The sequence below is a fragment of the Mesoplodon bidens genome, assembly GCF_964165515.1.
Source record: "Mesoplodon bidens genome assembly, chromosome: 3".
Classification (NCBI taxonomy): Eukaryota; Metazoa; Chordata; class Mammalia; order Artiodactyla; family Ziphiidae; genus Mesoplodon; species Mesoplodon bidens.
The window spans coordinates 85,929,459-85,955,341 of record NC_138178.1 but is presented as its reverse complement, the minus strand read 5'-3'; the positions used below and the strand labels follow the sequence as shown (position 1 = coordinate 85,955,341).

Genomic DNA, 25,883 nt, shown 5'->3' with positions numbered 1-25,883 from the left:
ATTCAAGAGAAAAACAGAGGTTTCACAAGATCTGCAAAGTAATTAGCAAATGGACTTTGCAATTTAGAGTCTTATTTCTTCCAAGAAAATAAAATGAAGCATTAGGGCCGTTTTAGAATTTTTTTTTATTGAAGTAGAGTTGATTTACAATATTTCAGGTGTACAGAAAAGTTCTTCAGTTATATATATATATATATATATATATATATATATATATATTCTTTTTCAGATTCTTTTCCATTATAGGTTATTACAAGATATTGAATATAGTTCCCTGTGTTATAAAGTAGGTCCTTGTTGTTGTTTATCTATTTTATATATAGTAGTGTGTATCCGTTAATCTCAAATCCCTAATTTATCCCGCCCCCCTTCCCTTTGGTAACCATAAATTTGTTTTCTATGTCTGTGAGTCTATGCTTTGAAATAAGTTCCTTTGTATCATTTTTTTTAGATTCCACGTATAAGCGATATCTTATGGTACTTGTCTTTCTCTGTCTGACTTACTTCACTTAGTATGATAATCTCTAGGTCCATCCATGTTGCTACAAATGGCATTATTTCATTCTTTTTTACGGCTGAGTAATATTCCATTGTATACATATACCACATCTAAGAATAAGGTTTAAGTTAGGTCCTGTCTCTAAAGCTATTACTCTTTTTTTAAAAAAACATCTTTATTGGAGTATAACTGCTTTACAATGGTGTGTTAGTTTCTGCTTTATAACAAAGTGAATCAGTTATACATATACATATATCCCCATATCTCTTCCCTCTTGCATATCCCTCCCTCCCACCCTCCCTATCCCACCCCTCTAGGTGGTCACAAAGGACCAAACTGATCTCCCTGTGCTATGCGGCTGTCTAAAGCTATTACTCTTAAATAAATTGAAAACCAATCTAAATAATTATTTTGACCTTAATAACTTACCCATCAAGCTCAGCAGTTTCAATATAACAGAGGCCATGTGGCTCACTACTTGATAGGAGAAGCAGATCAGCCTATTTTGAAAAACCAGGATAAAGAATACTTGAAAAGGGAAGACTGATTGAAAGCCTTCTACATTGTATCATCCCTCCACTACTAATGAGCCATCAGAGCCTTAGAAAAAAAGTGAGAGGTGAAGTTCTGTTCCACCTCTCTACCACATGCCCTGAATCAAACCCACCCTCTACTTCCTTGTTCCTGGTTTGCACGCCCTTGACCATCAGAACATAAGCAAGGGGAGAGATAGCATATAAATTAATAGCCACTTTATTTTTTTAATAGAAATGTTTACATTTTTATATATTTCTATATAAAATGTATATATCTCATAGAAATATATAAAATTCTATTTTCTTTCTTTGATAATTACTAATGGGAAATACAAAACTTTCCCCAATAAATAAGATAACTGGAAACACTTATATGCACATACTTTAATTCCGTGGTTATCAGTTAAGAGCGGAGGCAGGAAAAGAAGATGGGGAAAGACAAAAGTAAAGTAGGATGGAGGAAACTGAAAACAATAGAAAAAATAAGAGAGGCAAGGAAATTTTTAAAAGAGAAAAGGATTAAAGGAAAAACAAGATTAAAACATAAACAAGAGAAAAGAAAAAGATGTTGGCATGTAAGAAAAGGGAAAGAGAAGAAAAGCAGGGGCTATAAGCAAGAGGGCAGGATAGTATAGAAAACATGGTAAACAGAAAACATTCAGAGGTGGGAAGCTGGTCTTTCACAGAGATAAATTATTCTATTTGGCCATCCATTTGTGTTTTGGGAATGACCCATCACAATTCAGTTTTAGAATTCTGGTAGCTTTCTACATTGGGAAATTGTGTATTTGAAATTTCAAAATAGATTTTTAAATGAGGGTTTTTATGAAATTCTGAAGGTTTTACATGTCTAAAAAGAACTGACTAAAATCCTAGCAATTTATTTTGACATATTAGCCTAACAATTTTTTAGCTCTGTCTAAATGTACAACTGGCATTCCAAAACTGTAAACGTTTCTTACCTTTGCTTTTTAAATATTTGAATTGTCCCATTCTCAAACCTTGGAGGTTAAATTTAGAATCAATCCACTCATTTCATTGTCTCAAGCTTTTAAATTTTCAACTCAAAAATAGGTGTGGTGTAGGTGCATGTGGCGGGGAGGGGGTATAGTTTTGTCTAAGTTGTAATAAAACAGAACTAAAAAACAACTCAGTGACAACCCCTAACTGAATAAATGGGTTTGCACTATCAAGGCTCCGCCTCAACTCTGGATGAAAAAGCCAGAGACGCCTGTCAAGGCAGAAGTTATTTATTTTCTGACTTCTCACAACGTGACCTAAGCAAACCCGCTCTGAAGAGAACATGTGAAGAATGTATGCCACTCTTGAGCCAAAAATTACCCATCTTGCATTTAAAGTGAAAAAATGTTACGAAAATTTACCTTGATTTTACTTCTCACATTTAAATTCCAATGAATAAAGGCACAAAGCACAATAGCAGTAGAGCTTCATGCTCTTTGGCCTATGGTTCTCCTCCCCAAGTTTAACAGGATCATTTCAAAAAAAATCCACAATTCCCTAATTCTATCATCTGTGATTGAAATAGTTGTGAAGTTTAGAGAAAGATACCCATTTGTACCTAGAGTTGCTTTTCTTCAAAACTCTGCCTAGTAAGAACCATTACTTTTTTCTTGTTACAGTTTAATTTTGAGCTCAGCTGCCTTAAGACATACTTTTGATAAACAAAGAGAGGAATTGTTGGCCACAGTTGGCTCAGAACATGTGACTGAGTCACCACTGCCACCTTCTGACCAGATTCTTTCCTAAGCAGTGACTCAACTTCCTAGAGGCATAAACTGAGAACTGTAAACCCCATGGGTTCTGGGCTAACTCTTCCTGTTCTCTCTACCCGCTGGGAACCTGGGACTTCTACCTTCCTGTCTTCTACCTTCCCCGCCTCCTCCTGTCACCTCCATTGTCACCTTTCTCTATGTCCTCTGAACCTTCCTCCTGTTTTCCCACTCCCTGATCTCTGTCCTGCCTCCCCTCATTCTTCCTCTGTTCTCCCTGCCCTACTGCTGAGCCTTGGTCTTTCCTTTTGCTAACTTCTCCCTTCAAGTTTTTTTAAATTCATTAGTTGAGGAGGAAGTGTGAAGGGGCAGGACCATCGTGGCATCCAGTGGAATAAGTGACCAGCTCACTCATCATCATGCCGTCCTATTTCCACGTGCACCCAGTAGTCATTCTGGAAAGGAAGGGCAAGAGAGCTGTAGTAACAGCCCTGTTAGTCCTGGGTAGCCCTTTGGTCAGAGGTTCTGGGAAGGGAGTGGAGCAACACATGGGTGGTCTTAGGGCCCAACAAACCCCATGACTCTGTGAGCCTCAGGTCAGTCCTCCTTAAACTGATCCCTTTGGTATCTCTCAGGGACCCAATTCCTAGTCGATCCAGAAACTGGTGTTTGAGCTGTAGGTGTTTATAATACCAGTAGCCAAAATTTGGTGAGGACTTACTATGTGTCTGGCACTATGCCAATAGCCTTACATGCAATATTTTATTTAACTCAAAGAAATCCTAAATGTAGGTCTTGTTATCTCCACTTTACAGATAAGCAAAGTGAGACTCAGAGAGGTTCAGTAACTTGTTTGCGGCCATATAGTAAGTAGGGCACCAGGATGTGAATCTAGGCAATCTAAGGCATTTACTGCCAGGAGTACTAGTTAAATAAAAACTTCTTACCTTCAAGGATTTTATAGTTTAGTAAAGGCAGAATATGACAAGGGTTCTAAGTGTCTTATTAACAAAGTGCTGTGGAAGGAATGCAAACGAGAAAGGGAGTACGTCGGGTTGGTAGTTGAGGAAGGGCCTAATGGAATATTCTGGGTGGAATGGAGGGCAGGTCTCCGCGGGCAGAGGTGTTAGCAGGAATGCAGCACAGGGAAGGGAAGGTGTGATTATTGGAACTCACGGGGGGACCAGGCAGCAGTTAATTCCAACCATACCCATCTTCCTTAGACCCCCATTTGTACTTTCTGCTGTCAATTATTGGTGCCTTTTCCCCACGTCCTTCCAGGAAAGGCTCAGCTATGTCTCCCAAAAATTAAGGAATGTTTTTCAACACAATATTTCTTCTCCCACCTTCCACAGGTAACAAAAAGCCCAAGCAGGGGCTTCACGGAAAACTGAAACAAATATACCAGCCAGAGGAACCTTGAAAACCTTGAACATCTTTGAGTTCTAGGCGCCAATGACACTGGACTCCTAGATTTACTAGGCATGATTAATGTTTGTTGAATTAAAGAACAAATGAAGCAAAACTTCAAGTGTTATAACACCTGAAAGCTGTAGAATTCTTTAAGGGTTTACAAAACACTCTCACATAATTGCATCACTTTATTCTCTCAACAACCCCATTAGGTGATAATATTGTTCCCATTGTGTGTATAAGAAACCTGGGAAGGCAATTTCTGGCCTCACAAGCACTAGATGAGCTAAATTAACCCATGTAATGCCCATACCCTTTACAAAGTCATGGTGAAAGTTTTATCACATCTAATAGAGGATCCCAAGACTCCAAGCAATATAAGGCCATACTCATGGCCACATGGAGGTTAAGGGCAAAGCTAGAACTCAGAACTCTGATCCCAAAATGTATGCTCTTTCCACTGGTTGGCTACAAAATCACTGGAATACAACTATGAAAAACAGACAGCATTTCACTTTGTTGGTGTTCAAAAACCAAAACTACAATGGTAAAAGAATACTGGGATTCGATTCATGATGTGATAGAAAGATAAATTTGCAGAATTAATTGGAACACCATATTTGGATCTCCCTTCATTTTTTTTAAGCCATTCTCACATGTGGAATTCTTCTTTATTTTCTTTATCATCTACAAAATTATCTTTTCTTTTATTCTTTTACAGTGCAAAAATAAGAATACAAAATGGCTCATGCAGTATGAGTATACTTATGGAAAAATATGTTGATGTGGACAAAAGTCAGAATGAAGTCATAAAAATGGGTAAGATTATAGTTAATGTTTTCATTTAAAATTTAAATTTCAGATCCAGCAAATGAATGTTGAATGTCTCACATATCTTTTAAAAAGGAAGATTTATTTCAGCAATTAGAGTAAAACAACTAACTCTGATTTGAAGCTATAAAACTTAAAATAACTAAAAAAGGCAATTCAACCACAAAATGGCCTCCCCGAAGGATGTCCAAAAACAGTGCTGAAAAAGACTGGAGAAAATGCCCTGATGATGGGTCAAGAGAAAGCCAAAGCCTGCCCATGGTCAGCACTGGAGTTTAGGTTAAACTAGCCCTTTCATTTCTTACGGTGAAATTTTCAGTTCTGTAACAGAAGAATGTCTTTGTTTTAAAGCAAAAATTTACTGTTGTAAACACCTAAAACATGAAGGCCTTTCTGTGGAGGGGATGGAGGGTGGACTGTTTTTCAAATAAGCTAAACAATTAAATTCATGTGATGTTCAAATATGCTCATGTCCAGTAAGAGGTTTATTTCTACCACCAGATGAGAAAAGCCAAACAAGACAAGAGCACTGCTGTCAAGTAAAGGAGGAAGGTAGGCCTGGCTCCCAGGGTCCAGGCTCTGGCAGTATCAAGAACTCTGCAGTGTGTTTTTCTCACACAGTTTACTTAATTCTTCTAATGCAAGTCAATCTCATTGTGATAACTGAATTATGCTCTACGTTGTTTTTTTTTTTCTTGGTCCCGAAGTAAAAATAGGAGCTCTGGAAATTCAGCTCAAAAGTGTTTTAGAGTTTTTTTTAAAAAGGTAAGGGGCAGTTTTCCTTACTGGGAAAACAAAGGTGAGTAACTTCTGAACATGCCAGCTAACTCATCATCTCAGGCAAGCTCCTTTTTCCTTCCTTAAAATGTACTGATATGATGACATAAATCCAGTGAGAAGTTCTAAGTTTGGACAGCTAGAGGTTATGCGTCAGAATTGGGTGCAACATTCTCTGGCCACTTCACCTCCATCATCCAAGCCTAGAGGCCCTGACTCTGGAAGCCCAGTCGCAAGGTAATCAGGACCAACTTTTCCAGTGGAGGCAGGAGCAGCGTACGGTAAAGGGAGGGGTTAAAACTCCTGGCTCTCCTACTGACAAGCTATCTGATGGCACTGTGCCTCCATTTTCTCATCTGTAAAATGGAAACAATAATAGTACCTAACCTGCCATTGGGATAATGTGAGGATTAAATGAGTTAAGTTATATAAAGAGCTTGTAATATTGTCTGTCATGTGGCACATAGTCAATAAAGGTGAGCTATTATTATCATGATCTTCATGATCTGGTTTCCCAAGATGTACCTCTGTGCAGTAACTCCGAAGTGAGTCTCTTTTAGAGACCTGTGATTGTTGCTCCCCAAATGTAAGCTCTCTGACAGCCCCTGCCAACCGATGCCAGGGAATAGGAAGTTATATTAGCACTCCTAAGTGATTACAGCAGTTCACCCACAGAAACATTTATTTGTCCTCGAAAACAGTTTCATAAGTGCCGCGCAGCTACACATGGATAAACTTTGAACAAAGTGACCTCATCAAGAGGCACTGTGGTGTTTTGGCGTTTGAAGGAATCCCTTCCTCACTTATCCAAAGATTAAACCAACAAGCTATAATTGTATGAGTCAGACAGAGATCAATGGAGATAAAAGTATCATCTTTGTCACTGATCAAGCTATTGGAGACCAGGCTTTAGGTCTGTGGGCCCAGTGGGCTTGCTAACACTTCACCCCTGTTAGACTCATCTAGTCATAGTTGAAGCTCTTTGGAAGCTCGAAACTACCTGGACCCTCCTGCTACCCCCACCATGGGGATTTACTCCTGTAAAATTGGTACTTCGAACGAACAGGGCAGAATGTACTCTCTGTACACAGACAGAGCCCAAAGAGAAAGGGAAGGAAGGAGGTGCCAGGTCATGCACACCACTCACTGCCCCAGCACTCAAAAATCGGAGAAGTCACTCCTGGGAGAGGGGAACAAGCAAGGGGGTGCAAGACGCTTAGTGTTATTTTGGGGCTGCCCCTCCAAGTGAAAACAAGAAGGACGAACTAGGAAAGAGTAGGGAGTAAGCATTTCTACCCCATCATGTAGCCACAATACAAAGGCTACATCTGCACTGTCCAGTAAGGTAGCCACAAGTCACACGTGGCTATTTAAATCTAAATTAATTAAAATTAAATAGAATTTAACATTCAGTTGTTCTAGCCACATTTCCAGTGCTCAGTATCCACAAGGTGCTACTGGCTGTTCTATATGTGGACGCACAAATATAGAACATTTTCTTCATTGCAGAAATTTCTATTGGACAGTGCTGGGACACGTGAATCACTGACTTCATGGAAACTCATCTAAATGTGGGATTCATTTTAAATCAATGATAATGATGCATGCATGGAACTGGTTTCCTTCCATGTGATGCTTGCACTTACACTTGACTTCCATGCTTCATTCCACAGAAAGGTTTGCAATAACAAGCAAGCATGTGTTATTTTCTATAACGCAGAAAATACAACTAAATTAAAAACAAAGACCAAGGGAAGCGCAAATTAGAATATTAAGGCTAGAGGGCAAGTTGGAGCACAGATATGCTGTCCATGAGATCCCTGGAGTTAAGAGATTTGAGACACAAATTTGACTCCTGCCTTTATGGGATTCACCTCAAAGAATCTGATAAATGAACATAGTATATTATCAGTGAACAAGTGAGTTCAGCCCAATATTTACCCCAGTTAGAGTATATCCACAGGGCTCTTAAAACATTATTTTTACTGAATACCTTAAGCAGAAATTACCTAGCATTTCCCCTGAAATATAATTCCAAACAAAATAATAGTTAAGTGTTTGGGATACTTTAATTTTTCCTAATTCCACTATATCTAGCACCATGCCTGGCATAAAGTAATTTCCAAAAAAATTTTTTTGAATGCACACATCCTAGAATTCTATATATGCCCATTAAAAAAAAAAGTTAAGATTATCCACTAAGAAGCACCAAAACTTTTTCATTGTAATTATCTTAATTGAAAGTAGAACCAAAATGAGTTATATGGAGCCCTTTCTTCTTAAGCAAAGAACCCTGAATATATGTGATCTTTTCTTAATTAGGGCATATTAGTACCTCATGGATCCAGAACACCCTGAATTTTGGAAATTTATAACCACTTTTCTTTTTATTTTTCTGTCTTCTTTCTTAGAAAATATTGACATTAATTCATTCAGCCAACATTTACTGACTGCCCCCTATGATCTCACATGGCACTAGATGTTACGGATCAGGCAAATCAATGTGCTCTTTGCTTGTAAGAATCTTGTAGTCTAGTCTCAGCTCAGACAGAGAATCACAGCAACTACGGGCTGGAAGGGATCTCTGAGATCATATAGTGCTCTTGCACCTTGATTTGACACGTGAAGAAACAAACGAAAGGCAAAGAAGATAAAGTGCTATCACTGAAGGAATGGAGCAAAGACTCAGTTCTCATCCAATTCCCCACCCAGTATCCTTACACTGTATTTTACACTAAGCCTCAATCTTTCCCACAGGGTATGTTCTTCTAACAGATGCTACCCTCAGTGTACTGCTCCTAGTATTTAATGAGCTGGAAAATAAGCTGGACATGCTACTTTAAATTGTGTCCAAAAAAAGTAAATAGGTTTTGAAAACCTGGCAGACTGCCCTAGGTCTAAGGAACCCAGGTTACATTGGTGGGCTCTGAGACCTCCGTTTTGGCTGCACCAACACCTTTTTGCTTATTTTTGGCTCTCGGCTATTTTCTAGAGACTTGAGGTTGTCAGAGAAATAAGCACTTCTCTATTTAAACTGTGCACTCTTTTTGAATGGCCTATCCACTGACTAGTCACCTTAGCATGGGTTGTTCCAGAGAATCAGTATACACAGATGATACATTAATGAAAGAAGACTGTTTCTGAAAGTGAATGTTTAAGAGTCTTAACTGAGTTGTTCTTGTAAATAGATCTTGGGACCATTTGTTTTATGCTGTGGGAAAATGTCTCAAATTTAATGAAGAACACAGCTTGATAAATAAAATGGCATAAACACAAAAATTTTCATGAGTAATCTAATATATATTTGACATAAAGACTACAATAGTTATAATTTTTAATCTCTGATCTGGATAGCTTTTATAGCCTTGCATTTAATACAAACTATAGTTAGTCACATATATTTTAGTTTTAACTGACCCCCTGAATTTTATTAAGGAAACTGTAACACAGGCAGCTTGAGAATATAAATTATAGTGCATTTGATATACAAAGGAAAACCTCATAAATAGCATTTATTAAGAACATTCAATCAACATTTTCCAATCGTGATTATCCAGGAAAGAACATCCATTTTCTCTTTCTATAGCAAATCTTTTCTTCTATGATACTGCCCATCAACAGTATTAATTCCGTTATTGGGGGGATAATATTCAAACTATTTGAGAACAAACTATTTTTAAAGTACTCTGGAGAATTTTAAAAGCTCTTATTTACATCAAACAATTGACAGCCTGATTTTAAATATTTTTTATCTATTAATTTCCCAAAGGAAATAACAAGGTGATAATCACTCAGCCTTATCTGAGTTATCAGCTTATTGAAAGTAATTAATCAATATGTCTTTCAAATATTTTATAATTGAGACTTTTTAATAATACATCCTGGTATTCCCTCCTTAATTATGCTAAATTAGCACAGATTTATTAAATTTGCAAATGTAAATATTTTAGTACATATGCTATTTTAAGCTGAGATAAATTTCTTAAACAATACTAAATACTCACAGCAACAAATTGGTTATTTTCTAATTTAATGATGTCTCCCACTTTGACATTCATCCATTTTTCATTCTGCAGTCTAAGAACAAAAACAAAATTAATTTTTTTCAGGAACAGAGAAGAATCAAGAGAATGTATTCACAATGGAGCATCATATGACAGAAGAAGCAGATAAGACTTTTTTTCTAGAATACTAAATTCAAAGAACCTTGCATAACAAAGTCCTTTACCTGAGTGATGTGGGAACTAAGGCCCAGAGAAGTCAAGTGATTTGCCCAAAGACACCCAGTGAGTTAGTTATCCCTGGGGCTAGACTCAAAATGCCTAACTCTTGGCTGTGTGCTCTTTCCACCACTCCATGGTACCAGCTTTATACAGCAGCTATTAACTCTTACTTGCATATCCTTGGGCAGGATATTAAAAAAAAAATACTCAGGGGGAAGGAAAGAAAGAAATTCAGTCATTAACATTCTTTTCAACCTTTGTATTAATAAATATAGAAACATCACTGCTGTTGTCTCAGAAGTCTGTTTAACTGGAGGCAAGAAGTGAAGGAGACAGAAGCAAGGGGGCAATAGCTAAAATGCAAGTAAGAGGAAAAGAACAAAAATTCTGGAAAGGACAAGAACAGCAATGGGTGACAAAAGAAGCCTTAGAAAACTGAACAAGAAAGACCACCTACAAATCATCCACAGCACTCTGGCCAAAGGGCAGGCTTGGTGGCATTCTAACGGCTAGGACCAACAGCTCAGAATTGAGAACACAGTCAAGATGTTGCACTGTTTTCTTCAAGGCTCATGTATATAATGGAGTCACAGGTCTACCCTTCACCAAGTTCAAAGGGGTTTATGACAAAAAGCTATTGTGTCTAGCTGGTCAGGCCCCTCGAAACAGTTAGGCAGACAGGCCATCTGGAAACAGACCACCTGTGGCAGTATCCGTGATGCTAATCATCCCCTCTGAAGTTCTCTGAAATGTAAACCAGCTTTGTTTTCCAAGTTGGAGACCTTCATCACACTTCTTTCTCAGCGATTCCCTTCTAGGAGAGAAGGCTGGGACGAGTAGGCCAGGTTCCCCAACAAGTTAAGGTGGGCAGGTTAATTTCATTGTGCAGTTTTTAAAAAACAACCTAATTTACTTCTTTTATAAGCTGGAAAACAGTTTTAAATATTTATACAACTGTAAAATATGCCTCACACTATCAACCCTGCTGGGTCATTTGGCTTAAACACTCAAAGAATTTCTCTTTAATACGGATCCAAGTACATGTTGTTCTGGAAAGTTTTCAATTGCAGCATTTTCATCTCTAGCCAGAATTCAATCATTTTTCCAATGCCATACTTTTCTGCATTTTATCTAGTTCAATGACAATGAAAGATCCTAGGAAGTCTTTAAATCTCATTTTATTTATTTTTACAGGTATGGATAGATTATGTGCTGGTCTATTTCTCCTGGGGTATCTCCTTTGGAGCATTAGTCACGTTTCTCAGGGGACAGTATCTTAGATAAAATGAAAGTGCATCTGCTTCAAGAAGAAGCTGAGATGATACTAAGTCTCATTTGCAAACTTCTATTCCTCTTACCTGTATACTATAAGCTCTACAAAGGACCACGTCCTACCTCTTCCACCAAAATGGAAAAATCAACCCAAGGTAAAAGGAAACTCTACGGGATCTCTTATACATTTTAAAATGCACACTTGAGAGTTAAGTTTGCACAGGTAAGTAACAATAGCCACTATTTGGGGTAATAAATTCTAACTTGTCTAGTGTCATAATATTTCCCCCCATAAAACCAAAGCAACTGGAAATATGTTTTTAAAAGTCTGGTGATATCCATGGGAATTAGTTGAATTAACTGATACACTTGGAAAAATACTGGAATAAAATCTCTTTAAGAAAAAAACTTGCAAAATCCCAGGGCATGCAAAGAATCCTTGATAAGGAAGAATCTAATATGGTCAATATGGATTCCTACTGGGACAATACAGAGAAGTGATAAAGCAGAGGAAAATCCCTTCCCTCATGCCAAATTCTCATGCCCATTCTCCTCCTACCCACATGCACCCCATCTGTATTTTACCCTCTACTTTCTAACCTATTAAATATTTCCAAAAATAGAAAAACACTCAGAATAAATCATCTGACCAACCCCCACTAAGATTTGACCATTAGTCTGCTAATGTCATCCAACAGGCCAAGAAAGCAGAAAATATTTGTAATACCATGTATGAGCCCAGTCTCCCTTACTTTATCTCACTCTACTCCTTTTTCTCTCTTTCTCTCTTGCCACCTGTCTGCCCTCTGACCAGAACATATACCTCGGAACTCCTCTTCCCAAAAGGCCCCTTTGTAACCCCTTCTAACACCTACTCTTATCCTTGGTCACCTACCCCTTTCCACCTATTCCAATGGAAATTCCTTCCCTAAAAATGAGCACTCCAAACACTTTACTTCCAAAGTCTATGACTAACAGTATTTGAAATCTTAAAAACCTTCTGGTATGTACATGTACAAATTCCACAGGACAAAATATCACCTCTGTGGGCTATGAGCTATAGAGAAGTTCACAAGGCAACAATGTTTGCGACAAAATTTTTCAGAACTTGAAGGAAAATATTGTTGCAAAGGTACACAAACATGGGAGAAATTTCCTCAAAGGAAATATTATCCAAAACTAATGATCAATATGACAAAAACAGCAAGTGGTATTCCCTGGATGTTGACCCTGACCCTAGCGCTATCCAACTATTTCATCAATAACCTACACAACCAACCCACAGACACATTTGTCAGACTTGTACACAGCATCCTACCAAGAAGAGAGCATAACTCTTACAAAGAAGATTGTGAAAAAAAAAAGATTGTGACAGAAAGTTATGACTTGAAGAGGCTACCAGAAACTGAACGAAGAGGAAGAAGTACAAAACAGATTATTTTGGAGAGGAGAAAGTAACACTCCACAGATTTAATTAGGGTTTTGAAGAAAAAGGGCCTGGAGACATCAGTAAACCATACGTTGTGTGTGATGTCTTGGTTAAGCCTCTTATTTGAATCTATATCTGTAGAACAATCAATATGTATAACACAATCAGAGGAGTTTTTTTAATGTTATTTCCTATTCTTTCTTACCAGGTAATGATAATTTCATTTAACTAGGACCTCAGAGATACACTTCAGTTAGCACTAAGGATCATAGCTACAAAAGTACCCAAACTTACTAACAAGTATAAACTGATAAAGATCTGCAAAGGAATTTAAATCGAATATATTTTAAATCCCACCATTTTTCTTTTCCTACACACTACAACCACCACTGACTTCATAACATCAAACGCATATCAGAAGACTGGAAGGACAGATAGGAAAATTTCCTTTAAGGCTCATCTTCAAAATATTTCTAGACTTCTAAGATTTTAGCTTGTATAGTAATTTCATTTTGCCATCATCCTGAAACAACGAAAACACACACTCCCCGGCCCTCAATGTGTGGTGCAGCTGTTCCCAAGATTCATGTTTGAAGCAAACTTGCGTCATAGCTCTGTGCAGGGAACACAGGGTGGCCTTGTGGGATGTGAAAATGACACTTGGCTCCATAGACTCGGCACCTTCAAACTTTGCTTTTACCGTTGTCAAGAAAAGCCCTCCCACTCTAGTAAAGGATTTGTAGTATATACTCTGTAAGCAAGTTAATTCATGTAATTGCACTGAATCAAGAAACTCCAAGATTTTAAAAAATGCTTCAATTATCAGTATCACCACATAATTGCTTCAGCTTTTGAAATGGACATAATCTAGCTAATGCTTCTTTGAACCAGATTTTTCAAAAATAGTTGGGGTAATAAGTTAGCTTTTACCTTATAAGCTCACAAGCCAATCACTACATAATAAGCCAAAATTCAAGAAAAGGACTCATAAAATTTAAATTCCAAAGGTACCATAAAACATATGGGGTTAATTGTCACAGAATAGCGACCAGAATTATTTTGAGGAAAGAATTTTTAAAAACACACCCACTAACTATATATCTACTCTCAGAACATCAGAGAATCTGAGTTCTGAGAAAAGGTGGTGAGAGATAGCAGCTGTATCTAATAATTGTTGATAAATTTGTCTGAACCTGCTTCTTCCTGATAAGGCATAGCATACTAGGAGCTGCTACAATTTGCTGAAGACCTCCTTGAGAAAATGAGAGTGGGATAGCATGTCCCATTCTCCATGTCACTGAATCCCTGGCTCCAGGGGCTAGAAATCAAGTATTTACTACCATGAGCAAGATACCAAGCCCATTGCTGAAGCTTAAGGGGCAGAAGGAAGAGATCTTCATGGGTCTCCTCAAGGCTTCTTTCATCCTTTCCACAATCTAATTCTCCTGATTGCCCATTAGCATCACAGATTCCTGAAAAGAAGATTTCCTCAAAAGCTACAGAAGTTATGTTGGCATACTAGAGAAAGAAGATAATAAAGAAGGTCAGTATAATTGACCTCACCTAATTAACCAAACAATCCACATACACTGAGCTTGCTTTCTTCCTTAATCTCAAGCCCATGTCAGATCTATAGCATACAAAAGTATTCAACTGCTCATGCAGACTTTGTTTTATTCACCACTGTATCTTCAGGACCTAGAATAATGCCTAGTTTAGAGTAGGCATTCAGTATTTGTTGAATGAATGATAAGTGAATTAATGAATATAGAATCATTATTTCTAAAAACAGTTGTTGAATGACAGCATTTCTCTGAATGTCTAATAAGAATTATAGCAATGAACAATTTATTTAGTGCTTACTGTATTCCAGGAAGTGTGCTGATCCCTTAATGTATAGGGTTGCCAAATAAAAATAAATGACACCCAATTATATATGAATTTCAGGTAAACAACCAATAATTTTTTAGTTTAAGTGTGTTTCATGCAATATTTGGGATATAGTTATACTAAAATATTGTCATTATCTGCATTTCAAATTTAACTGGATATCCTATATTTTAACTTGCTACATCTGGCAACACTGAATAGTATCTTATCTCATTTAATCCTCACAGCAGCCCTATGAGATAGGTACTGTTTCTACCCCCATTTTAGCAACTTTAATCAGAATAGAAAACTGAAGTTCAAAGAAATTGAGACATTTGCCCTATTTTGCAACATCTGTCAAAAATTCAAATGTCCACATACTTTGACATTCCACTTTAAAAAACTGATCATACAGGTGCTCAAAGATGGATATATAAGAATGTTTATTACAGTATTATTTGTAATAGCAATCTATGAGAAACCATCACTGCCCATCAATAAGAATTAGATAGATATACCAGGGTACACCTATCCAAACATGGCCCATCTACTCAATGGAATACAATGCAGCCACTAACAAGAATAAGATAGGTCTATATGCGCTGATGTGAAATATCCTCCAAGTTACATTATTAGGTTGAAAACAAGCACATGCACAACACTGCACATGTGCTGTAAGATTCTGTGTTTTTTGTGGGGTTTTTTTTGCGGTACGCAGGCCTCTCACTGCTGTGGCCTCTCCCGTTGCGGAGCACAGGCTCCGGACGCGCAGGCTCTGCGGCCATGGCTCACAGGCCCAGCTGCTCCATGGTATGTGGGATCTTCCCGGACCGGGGCATGAACCTGTGTCCCCTGCATCGGCAGGCGAACTCTCAACCACTGCGCCACCAGGGAAGCCCTCTAACTGTGTTTTGAAGCAAGGATAAACCTACACATATGTCTGTTGTTACATGCATAGAAAATTTCTTGAAAGACACACAAGAAACTCTTCAGTGGTAGCCATTAGAGAAAGGAAATGAAAAGGAGAACCAGGATGTAAGGGAGACTCCATTTCACTGTATACTTTTCTGGACTGTTTGAATTTTTGGCATTACAAATATTGGTATTTTAAAGGGCAATTGGGGAGTAAAAATAGAAGAAAAGAAAACTCCTCCAAATTCATATGTGAGTGGCAGAATCAGAACTACAACCTGAATCTGCCTGACTACAAAGCCATGCTTTTAATAAATCTATACTTATTGTTCTTTTTTTAACTTTATTTTCCATGATAATTATGTATTGCCTATTTAGAAAGAGAATGGCCCCTAAGGAGCTGAAGAGATTCAAGCACAGCAATAGTGCAGACTCCCAGTGTTTCAATCCAGCTGATCCAAAGACAGCTGGTCGTCATGGTCCCCTGACAAAAGTGTCCAGTGGACAGCAGCAGTTCCTGGTTCTTTTCAATTCCATTGCTGTCAGAGCCACACTACAGTAAGAGATACAGTTTGGCCCTAATCCTCTAACAACAGACTGGTAAACAGGATCTCATTACACTGAGAATGAGCATAATACTCACATCTTTGGAATCTATTTATTTTGAAGAATGAAGATGTTTTCCTCCTTTTCCTCCCTTCTTATTAGCACCATGCTCATGCTGAGGTAGAACCACATAGGGAGGGTTAGGTCTCACACCCATTTTGTAGGGGGATAGGGTGAGAAGAAGGAGAAATGATAAAAGTTAGAGTCCTACAGCATGGATAATTTCGTTTAAAAATTTTCTGAGAGAAAGTAATCAATATCAGAGAGGCCCTGCCTAATTTATACAAATCCTTGTAGAGCCTTTTGTGCATTATTTGGGTGCAGAAATACACACACAATTTGGCCTTACTATTTTGAAAACAGAATGATCAATTCACTTACTAAGTTTTACCTGAACAATAAATAAGCCCACTGACAGCTGTGCAGAAAATCTACATGTTTTAATCATTTCCATAAACTGAAACACTTCTCCTGAATGAGTCTCTAGATCCTTTCTGTCTTCTCTGAAAATTCTTAGTAGAATTCCATTAATATATGGCTAATAGATGAAGAAACCCCAAGGAAATCAGAAGAAAATTATTTTAAAGGAAGACTATTACATCTGCTCTCACATACTAATGCTGAGGGAATACGTTAGATTGACCACGGAGAAAACAGAGTAATTTAGGCCTAGGTCACATTCCTGGGCAGCAGAGTCAGAGGGAGATCTGTGTGGAAGAAATTTATTGGCAAGTTCTCTTGGGAATAACACCTGTGGGGAGTGAAGGAAACAGCTGGGCAGAGGGAGGAGTTAGGCTGTTGATTCAGTCACAGTAAAGGCTCAGCCAACCCCAGGGAAGCTCTGGAGCTGGAACGGGCCTTCAGAGTTGGATCAAGGGGACCAGGCCTTTATACCTTGGCTTTGTTCAGTCATGGGATGCGGTCTGACCCCAGCAATGAGGTGTGACCTTAAGAAAAACAGCTCTCCTCAGCCAAGGGCAATTCCCAGAGAGAGCTGACAGCTGAGGGCTGTATGTAGGCAGCACACCCAGCAGCTGGAGAAATGCATTCTGCAGTCTGGAGGAGGGATGTAGGTGGAACAGCAGACCACCCTCGACAAATTGGGAGCTCACTTTCCAATTCTGCTATCAACATACTCTTGTAATTAGAATATTCCTTTTTAATTCTAGGCTATTTCACCTTTCTTTAGTTCCAATTTCAATTCCACAAAGTCAATACAACCAGCTGCCCTGAGTCCTTAAGCTCCCTACTTTCATTTTAAAACTTTGGGGGAAAAAAAATCTGTGAAACTTTGGCTCATCCTTTTTTCCAAAGATTATTAAAGAAGTTGGAAGATAGAATTGTATTACCTTTCCATTAAAAATAGTCTACAGGGCCTCCCTGGTGGCGCAGTGGTTGAGAGTCCGCCTGCCGATGCAGGGGATACGGGTTCGTGCCCCGGTCTGGGAGGATCCCATATGCCGCGGAGCGGCTGGGCCCGTGAGCCATGGCCTCTGGGCCTGCGCGTCCGGAGCCTGTGCTCCGCAACGGGAGAGGCCACAACAGTGAGAGGCCCGCATACCGCAAAAAGAAAAAAAAAAAAAAAAAATAGTCTACAGATAACCACTGACTACCCAAATATCCTAAGAGTAATGTCAATGGGAAAAATTATTCCTGAAATATTCCTACTATGAAGAACAATTTTTTTAAACATCTTTATTGGAGTATAATTGCTTTACAATGGTGTGTTAGTTTCTGATTTATAACAAAGTCAATCAGCTATACATACACATATATCGCCATATCCCGTCCCTCTTGTGTCTCCTTCCCAATCTCCCTATCCCACCCCTCTAGGTGGTCACAAAGCACCGAGCTGATCTCCCTGTGCTATGCGGCTGCTTCCAGCTATTTTACATTTCGTAGTATATATAAGTCCATGCCACTCTCTCACTTCGTCCCAGCTTACCCTTCCCACTCCCCGTGTCCTCAAGTCCATTCTCTGCGTCTGTGTCTTTATTCCTGTCCTGTCCAAAGGTTCTTCAGAACCATTTTTTTTTTAGATTCCATAAATATGTGTTAGCATACGGTATTTGTTTTTCTCTTTCTGACTTACTTCACTCTGTATGACAGATTCTAGGTCCATCCACTTCATAAAGATAAGTCAATTTTGTTTCTTTTTATGGCTAATATTCCATTGTATATATGTGCTACATCTTCTTTATCCATTCATCTGACTTAGGTTGCTTCCATGTCCTGGCTATTGTAAATGGAGCTGCAATGAACATTGTGGTACATAACTCTTTTTGAATTATGGTTTTCTCAGGGTATATGCCCAGTAGTGGGACTGCTGGGTCATATGGTATTTCTATTTTTAGTTTTTTTTTAAGGAACCTCCATACTGTTCTCCATAGTGGCTGTGACAATTTACATTCCCACCAACAGTGCAAAAGGGTTCCCTTTTCTCCACACCCTCTCCAGCATTTATTGTTTGTAGATTTTTTAATTATGGCCATTCTGACTGGTGTGAGGTGATACCTCATCGCAGTTTTCATTTGCATTTATCTAATGATTAGTGATTTTGAGCATTCTTTCATGTGTTTGTTGGCAATCTGTATATCTTCTTTGGAGAAATGTCTGTTTAGGTCTTCTGCCCGTTTTTGGATTGGGTTGTTTGTTTTTTTGATATTGAGCTGCATGCACTGCTTGTAAATTTTGGAGATTAATCCTTTTTCAGTTGCTTCATTTGCAAATATTTTCTCCCATTCTGAGGGTTGTCTTTTGGTCTTGTTTATGGTTTCCTTTGCTGTGCAAAGGCTTTTTAAGTTTCATTAGGTCCCATTTGTTTATTATTGTTTTTATTTCCATTTCTCTAGGAAGTGGATCAAGAAGGATCTTGCTGTGATTTATGTCAAAGAGTGTTCTGCCTATGTTTTCCTCTAAGAGTTTTATAGTGTCTGGCCTTACATTTAGGTCTTTAATCCATTTTGAGTTTATTCTTGTGTATGGTGTTAGGGAGTGTTCTAATTTCATTCTTTTACATGAAGCTGTCCAGTTTTCCCAGCACCACTTATTGAAGAGGGTCTCTTTTCTCCATTGTATATTCCTGCATCCTTTATCAAAGATAAGGTAACCATATGTGCATGGGTTTATCTCTGGGTTTTCTATCCTGTTCCATTGATCTATATTTCTGTTTTTGTGCCAGTACCACGCTGTCTTGATTACTGTAGCTTTGTAGTATAGTCTGAAGACCGGGAGCCTCATTGCTCCAGCTCCGTTTTTCTTTCTCAAGATTGCTTTGGCTATTCGGGGTCTTTTGTGTTTCCATACAAACTGTGAAATTTTTGGTTCTAGTTCTGTGAAAAATGCCATTGGTACTTTGATAGGGATTGCACTGAATCTGTAGATTGCTTTGGGTAGTAGAGTCATTTTCACAATATTGATTCTTCCAGTCCAAGAAATGGTATATCTCTCCTTCTGTTTGTGTCATCTTTAATTTCTTTCATCAGTGTCTTATAGTTTTCTGCATACAAGTCTTTTGTCTACTTACGTAGGTTTATTCCTAGGTATTTTATTCTTTTGTTGTAATGGTAAATAGGCATGTTTCCTTAATTTCTCTTTCAGATTTTTCATCGTTAGTGTATAGGAATTCAGGAGATTTCTGTGCATTAATTTTGTATCCTGATACTTTACCAAATTCATTGATTAGCTCTAGTAGCTTTATGGTAGCATCTTTAGGATTCTCTATGTATAGTATCATGTCATCTGCAAACAGTGACAGCTTTACTTCTTCTTTTCTGATTTGGATTCCTTTTATTTATTTTTCTTCTCTGATTGCTGTGGCCAAAGCTTCCAAATCTATGTTGAATAGTAGTGGTGAGAGTGGGCAACCTTGTCTTGTTCCTGATCTTAGTGGAAATGGTTTCAGTTTTTCACCACTGAGAATGACGTTGGCTGTGGGTTTGTCATATATGGCCTTTATCATGTTGAGGTAAGTTCCCTCTATGCCTACTTTCTGGAGGGTTTTTATCATAAATGGGTGTTGAATTTTGTCAAAAGCTTTTTCTGCATCTATTGAGATGATCAAATGGTTTTTATTTTTCAGTTTGTTAATATGGTATATTACATTGATTTATTTGCATATATTGAAGAATCATTGCCTCCTGGGATAAACTCCCCTTGATCATGGTGTATGATCCTTTTAACGTGTTGTTGGATTCTGTGTGCTAGTATTTTGTTGAGGATTTTTGCATCTATGTTCGCCAGTGATATTGGCCTGTAATTTTCTTTCTTTGTGACATCTTTGTCTGGTTTTGTTATCAGGGTGATGGTGGCCTCATAGAATGAGCTTTCGAGTGTTCCTCCCTCTGCTGTATCTTGGAAGAGTTTGAGAAGGATAGTTGTTAGCTCTTCTCTAAATGTTTGATAGAATTTGCCTGTGAAGCCATCTGGTCCAGGGCTTTTGTTTATTGGAAGATTTTTAATCACAGTCTCAAGTTCAGTGCTTGTGATTGGTCTGTTTATATTTTCTATTTCTTCCTGGTTCAGTCTCGGAAGATTGTGGGTTTCTAAGAATTTGTCCATTTCTTCCAGGTTGTCCGTTTTATTGGCATAGAGTCGCTTGTAGTAATCTCTCATGATACTTTGTATTTCTGCAGTGTCAGTTGTTAATTCTCCTTTTTCATTTCTAATTCTATTGATTTGAGTCTTCTCCCTTTTTTTCTTGATGATTCTGGCTAATGGTTTATCAATTTTGTTTAACTTCTCAAAGAACCAGCTTTCAGTTTTATTGATCTTTCCTATTGTTTTCTTCATTTCTTTTTCATTTATTTCTGACCTGATCTTTATGATTTCTTTCCTTTTGCTATCTTTAGGCTTTTTTTTGTTCTTCAGTCTCTAATTGCTTTAGGTGTAAGGTTAGGTTGTTTATTTGAGATGTTTCTTGTTTCTTGAGGTAGGATTGTATTGCCATAAACTCCCCTCTTAGAACTGCTTTTGCTGCATCCCATAGGTTTTGGGTCATCGTGTTTTCATTGTCATTTGTTTGTTGTCATTTTGTTGTTGTTGTTGGTTTGCAGTATGCGGGCCTCTCACTGTCGTGGCCTCTCCCGTTGCGGAGCACAGGCTCCGGACGCACAGGCTCAGTGGCCATGGCTCATGGGCCTAGTCGCTCTGCGGCATGTGGGATCTTCCCAGACAGGGGCATGAACCCGTGTCCCCTGCATCGGCAGGCGGACTCTCAACCACTGCACCACCAGGGAAGCCCTGTTTCTAGGTAATTTTTGATTTCCTCTTTGATTTCTTCAGTGATCTCTTGGTTATTAAGTAGTGTATTGTTTAGCCTCCATGTATTTGTATTTTTTACAGATTTTTTCCTCTAACTGATATCTATCTCATAGTGTTCTGGTCGGAAAAGATACTTGATATGATTTTGAAGAATATATTTTGATGAAAAATTTGCATGCAATTACTTTAGCCTGAGCAGATCAACCATTCTCTTCACCTATATTGCCACACTTTATTTTGAGAAATCAGAGAATATGCTCTTATCTAGCTCGTATTAAATGACAACCTCTATTTCTGAATAATACTTCCAAAAAGACGGTTCCATTGGAGGAAAATAAAACCTGAGAATTTTGGTTCCAGGATAGAAGGCCTGTATTATATTTTCCCATTGCCTCTAATGATGTTCTTAATAATTTTTCCTACATAGAGCCAAATTAAGAGAGAAGCAAACATATTTTAAACCAGAAAAAAAAGTTGCTTAATATGCCAAGTAATAATACGTACCATACTGACACAGACAGAGCAAAGGTGTCTCTAGGTGGTGTCTCTTGGGGGGGGTGATTTATTTCACTCTGGTCAGAAAACCTAGCATCTCTGGAAATAGCATTCCTGACTCTGCAGCACAAAACACAGCTAAGGATATCACTGGAAGATTGGGAGTTAATTTTCTTACTAGGTTTGCAGTCATATTAAGTCCTAAACAATTTTTAAGAAAATGTTAAAATGTTACTTTAAAGTAGGTTCTAATATTTATCACTTTGAGTTCCTCAGAAATAAGATAGCATGTAGGTAGAACTCTTCATTAGATCATCATCCACTGGCATGTGAGGTACCATCACCCTTCATTTAATGAGTTCAAGACTGCTCCATAGGGGACTTCCCTGGCAGTCCAGTGGTTAAGACTCCGTGCTTCCAATGTAGGAGGTGCAGTTTCGATCCCTGGTCAGGGGACTAAGATCCCACATGCTGCGTAGTGCAACCAAAAAAAAACAAAAGACTGCTTCATACATACAAAATGAGCATTCTGAGCCAGGCATTGAGCTGAGTATTGAAGCTACAAGTAGAATTAGATACAGACCGTGGTTTCAAAAAACCTAGAGACTAGTGGGATATAAATCTGGCTCTTAAATAACCCTAATTAAATTATTTTTGCTTTCTAATACCTAGAGCATGTGGACATTCTTCCACTCAGCAGTGAGGAGTACCTGTACTTCAAGAGAATGATCTCAGTGTTAGATTGTTTGCCATAAAGCTGTCATCAAACGCCCAGTGAGAAAATTGACAGACCAGAGAAATTGTCTAATAAAGGATATATTAACTTTCATTCCTCAAGATATTCCCAGCTTTGTCCCCTTATACTGTGAGCTCATCAGAAAACTATATGCCTGGACTGTATTACTCTGGTCCCTCTAGACTTAGCTTCTCAGAATCATGACTTAACGTCACGCCAACAGATTTCAATCAGGATTTACTTGTGGTCATGAGTAAAATATCTCTGCTTTCTGAGTCTTCAGCCATTATGTCATTCACATTTCTCTCAGGACCAAGATAAATCTTATTGCTCGCAATTACTAGAATACTTCCTTTCATTGGGCTAGTTTTGTACCCTAGACACTTTCATTATGAGGAGAAACAAAGTTCAAAGTAATGTTTGAAATTCATGAACGACAAAGTCTAATGGATTGTTTAAACAAAAACTAGGAAATTTTAAAGTAAAGATTCTGTCCTGGGAGATCAGCTCGATGCTTTGTGATGACCTAGAGGTGTGGGATAGGGAGGGTGAGAGGGAGGCTCAAGAGGGAGGCGATATGGGGATATACGTATGCATACAGCTGATTTGCTTTGTTGTACAGCAGAAATTAACACAACATTATAAAGCAATTATACTCCAATAAAGATGTTAAAAAAAAGATTCTGTCCTTTGAGGATGACATTGTAGGGAGAATCTTGATACTTGCAGAAACAGAATACTATTCTGAATGGACCAGAAGTAGGAATCAATTTTTTTTAATCCTTACATTCTTATAGAGGAGAATCTTGACCTTAAGTTATGAAAGACATGATGTAACAGTAGGAAGTGTCTGTGTCATGAGAAGCAGAAGACCTAGACTTGAGCCTAAGTCTACTACCAACCAACCATGTCACTTGGTCAAGAAGTTGACCAAAACTGGAATTCCCCACTATGAACTACATTAATTGGCTCATACCAGCTCCTCAGAATGCTTATTTATTCATAATACTAAGCTTTTAAAATGGGATAAACCCACCTGACATTCAAACATGTATCTATATTATGTATCTACCAGTGAATTTTACAGAAGTTTATGAAGAATTTTGTAAACCATAAAATAACATATACCTTAAAGTATTGTGACTACTTATTATTAAGTACCTCATTATAAGGATGGCACATTCCAATTTTTAAGTCTTCAAAAGAGCTATCTATATTTAGTATCTCCACTTCAAGATTACCCCTGCTTTCTCCAATCAGGAGTTTGTCTCCATCCCTCCAACTGCAATCCCTCTTCATGGTGTTAAATCCAAGAATCAGTTCTCAGTCTTCACTATACCCATCACAGTTAACCACCCCCTCCTGCTTCAAACACCTTCTTTTCTTTAAATCCAGAGTACCACATTCCCTTGGTTTTCCTCTTACTTCATTAGTCACTCCTTAAATCCTTAGCCAGCCCTTTCTTTTCTTCACATCTTCAAACCTTGGAGTGCCACAGAGCTCCTCTCTTCACTCTCTAGAGTCTGGACTCTCACCCCAGGTGGCCAGATGACTTTCAAATATATCTTCAGATCAGACTTCTCCCCTAAGCTTCAGATGCCCATTCTACATCTCTACAGAATGGTTAATATCTCAATAGAACTCTGGTTTCCCAGTCCAGTCAAAAAAAGTCAACACCACAATAACACGCTCCTTTCCCAGTTTTCCCCGTCTTGGAACCTCGGCCAAGAACCACTCCTCCTAATTTCTCTCTTCATACACTTCCAACATGGCAGCACTCCTACTGGCTCTACCTTCAAAATTCATCTCAATCTGTGGGTATTAGATAATGTTAAGGGAGTACTGCTACTTCATTGGGTGTAGTAACGGTATTATGGTTAAATATATTATAAGTCTTTATCTGTTCAAGAGAAATGCTATAGTGGTGTTTACTAATAATGTAGTATGACATATAGGATTTACTTTTAAAATACCCCAGAAAATAAAAAGTGAGAATAGATACAAAAATAGCAAAAAGTTGATGGTGTCTTCAGCTGGGTAATACATAAAAAAGAGTTCATTGTACTGGTCTATTTTCATGTATTTGACAATCCATAATAAGAAATATTCCTACTTTGTATCTTCTGCACTACTACCACCATCATTTCACCTGGGAAACAGTAGAAAACTCAATATTTGTCATCCCCATTCTGCTCTTGCCCTTCTTTGCTGTCTACTGTCCACATACCAGCCAGAGAAATCTTTTGGTCACACCATGTAATTCTCCTGCTTAAAACCAGCTTCACATTACATTTAGTATAAAATTGGAATTTCCCACCATGATCTATAAGAATTGGCTCTTGCCAACCCCTCAGAACTCCCCTTTATCACAATACCCTAGCCACAGTAGACATTTTACTGTTGAGTTCATTGCCACTTTGGGGCCTTTATACTTATTGTTTTTACCCAAGATCTTGGCATGGCTAGCTCCCTCTCAACTCAAACCTTATCTTCTTAAGGGACCTTCTTTGGTCACCTTATTTATTTATTTACTTGTTTGTTTGTTTTTCAGATTTGAAGGATCACTTTTATTTTTTTAATTGAATGAAAGATTCTTTAAATTCTATAGTGCTTTACAATTTTCAAAAGTTCCACCCACATGATTTCATATAACCCCATAATAACCCCTTTCTTTAATCCCCTGTCCCTTTATTGCCCCCCTTCCCCTCTCCCCACTGGTAACCACTAGTTTTTTCTTTGTATCTGTTAGTCCGCTTCTTTTTTGTTTTATTCACTAGTTTGTTGCATTTTTTAGATTCCACATATATGTGATATCATACAGTATTTTTCTTTCTTCTTCAGACCTAATTCACTTAGCATAATGCCCTCCAAGCCCAACCATGTTGCTGCAATGGCAAAATTTCATTCTTTTTTATGTCTGAGTATTCCATCATATATATATATATATATATATATATATATATATATCCCACATCTTCTTTATCCATTCATCTGTTGATGGACATTTAGGCTGCTTCCATGTCTTGGTAATTGTAAATAACACTGCTATGAACATTGGGGTGCCTGTATCTTTTCAAACTAGTGTTTTTGGTTTTTTTGGATATATACCCAGCAGTGGAATTGCTGGGTCACACGGTAGTTCTATTTTTAGTTTTTTGAGCAATCCCCATACTGTTTTCCACAATGTCTGCACCAATTTATATTCCCACCAACAGTGTAGGGTTCCCTTTTCTCCACATCTTTGCCAACATTTGTTATTTGTGTTCTTTGTGATAATAGCCATTCTGACAGGT

The 25,883-nt window shown here is 38.0% G+C and overlaps 1 protein-coding gene across 5 annotated transcripts in view; it reads right to left on the bottom strand.

Annotated features, from left to right (window-relative positions):
- The window catches only part of ATP8B4 (ATPase phospholipid transporting 8B4 (putative)), a 256,970-nt gene that overhangs the window by 125,738 nt on the left and 105,349 nt on the right, over positions 1-25,883 (bottom strand). For 4 of the 5 annotated variants that reach the window (XM_081226816.1, XM_081226817.1, XM_081226819.1 and 1 more), the window contains 2 exons: positions 9,791-9,863; positions 929-999 (listed from right to left, as the gene is read on the bottom strand). In XM_081226816.1, the coding sequence (XP_081082942.1) occupies positions 929-999; positions 9,791-9,863 (144 nt within the window). Of the gene's footprint in view, positions 1-928; positions 1,000-9,790; positions 9,864-16,134; positions 16,584-25,883 lie in introns of those variants that run through there. The other variant, XM_081226820.1, reaches the window with a different exon arrangement.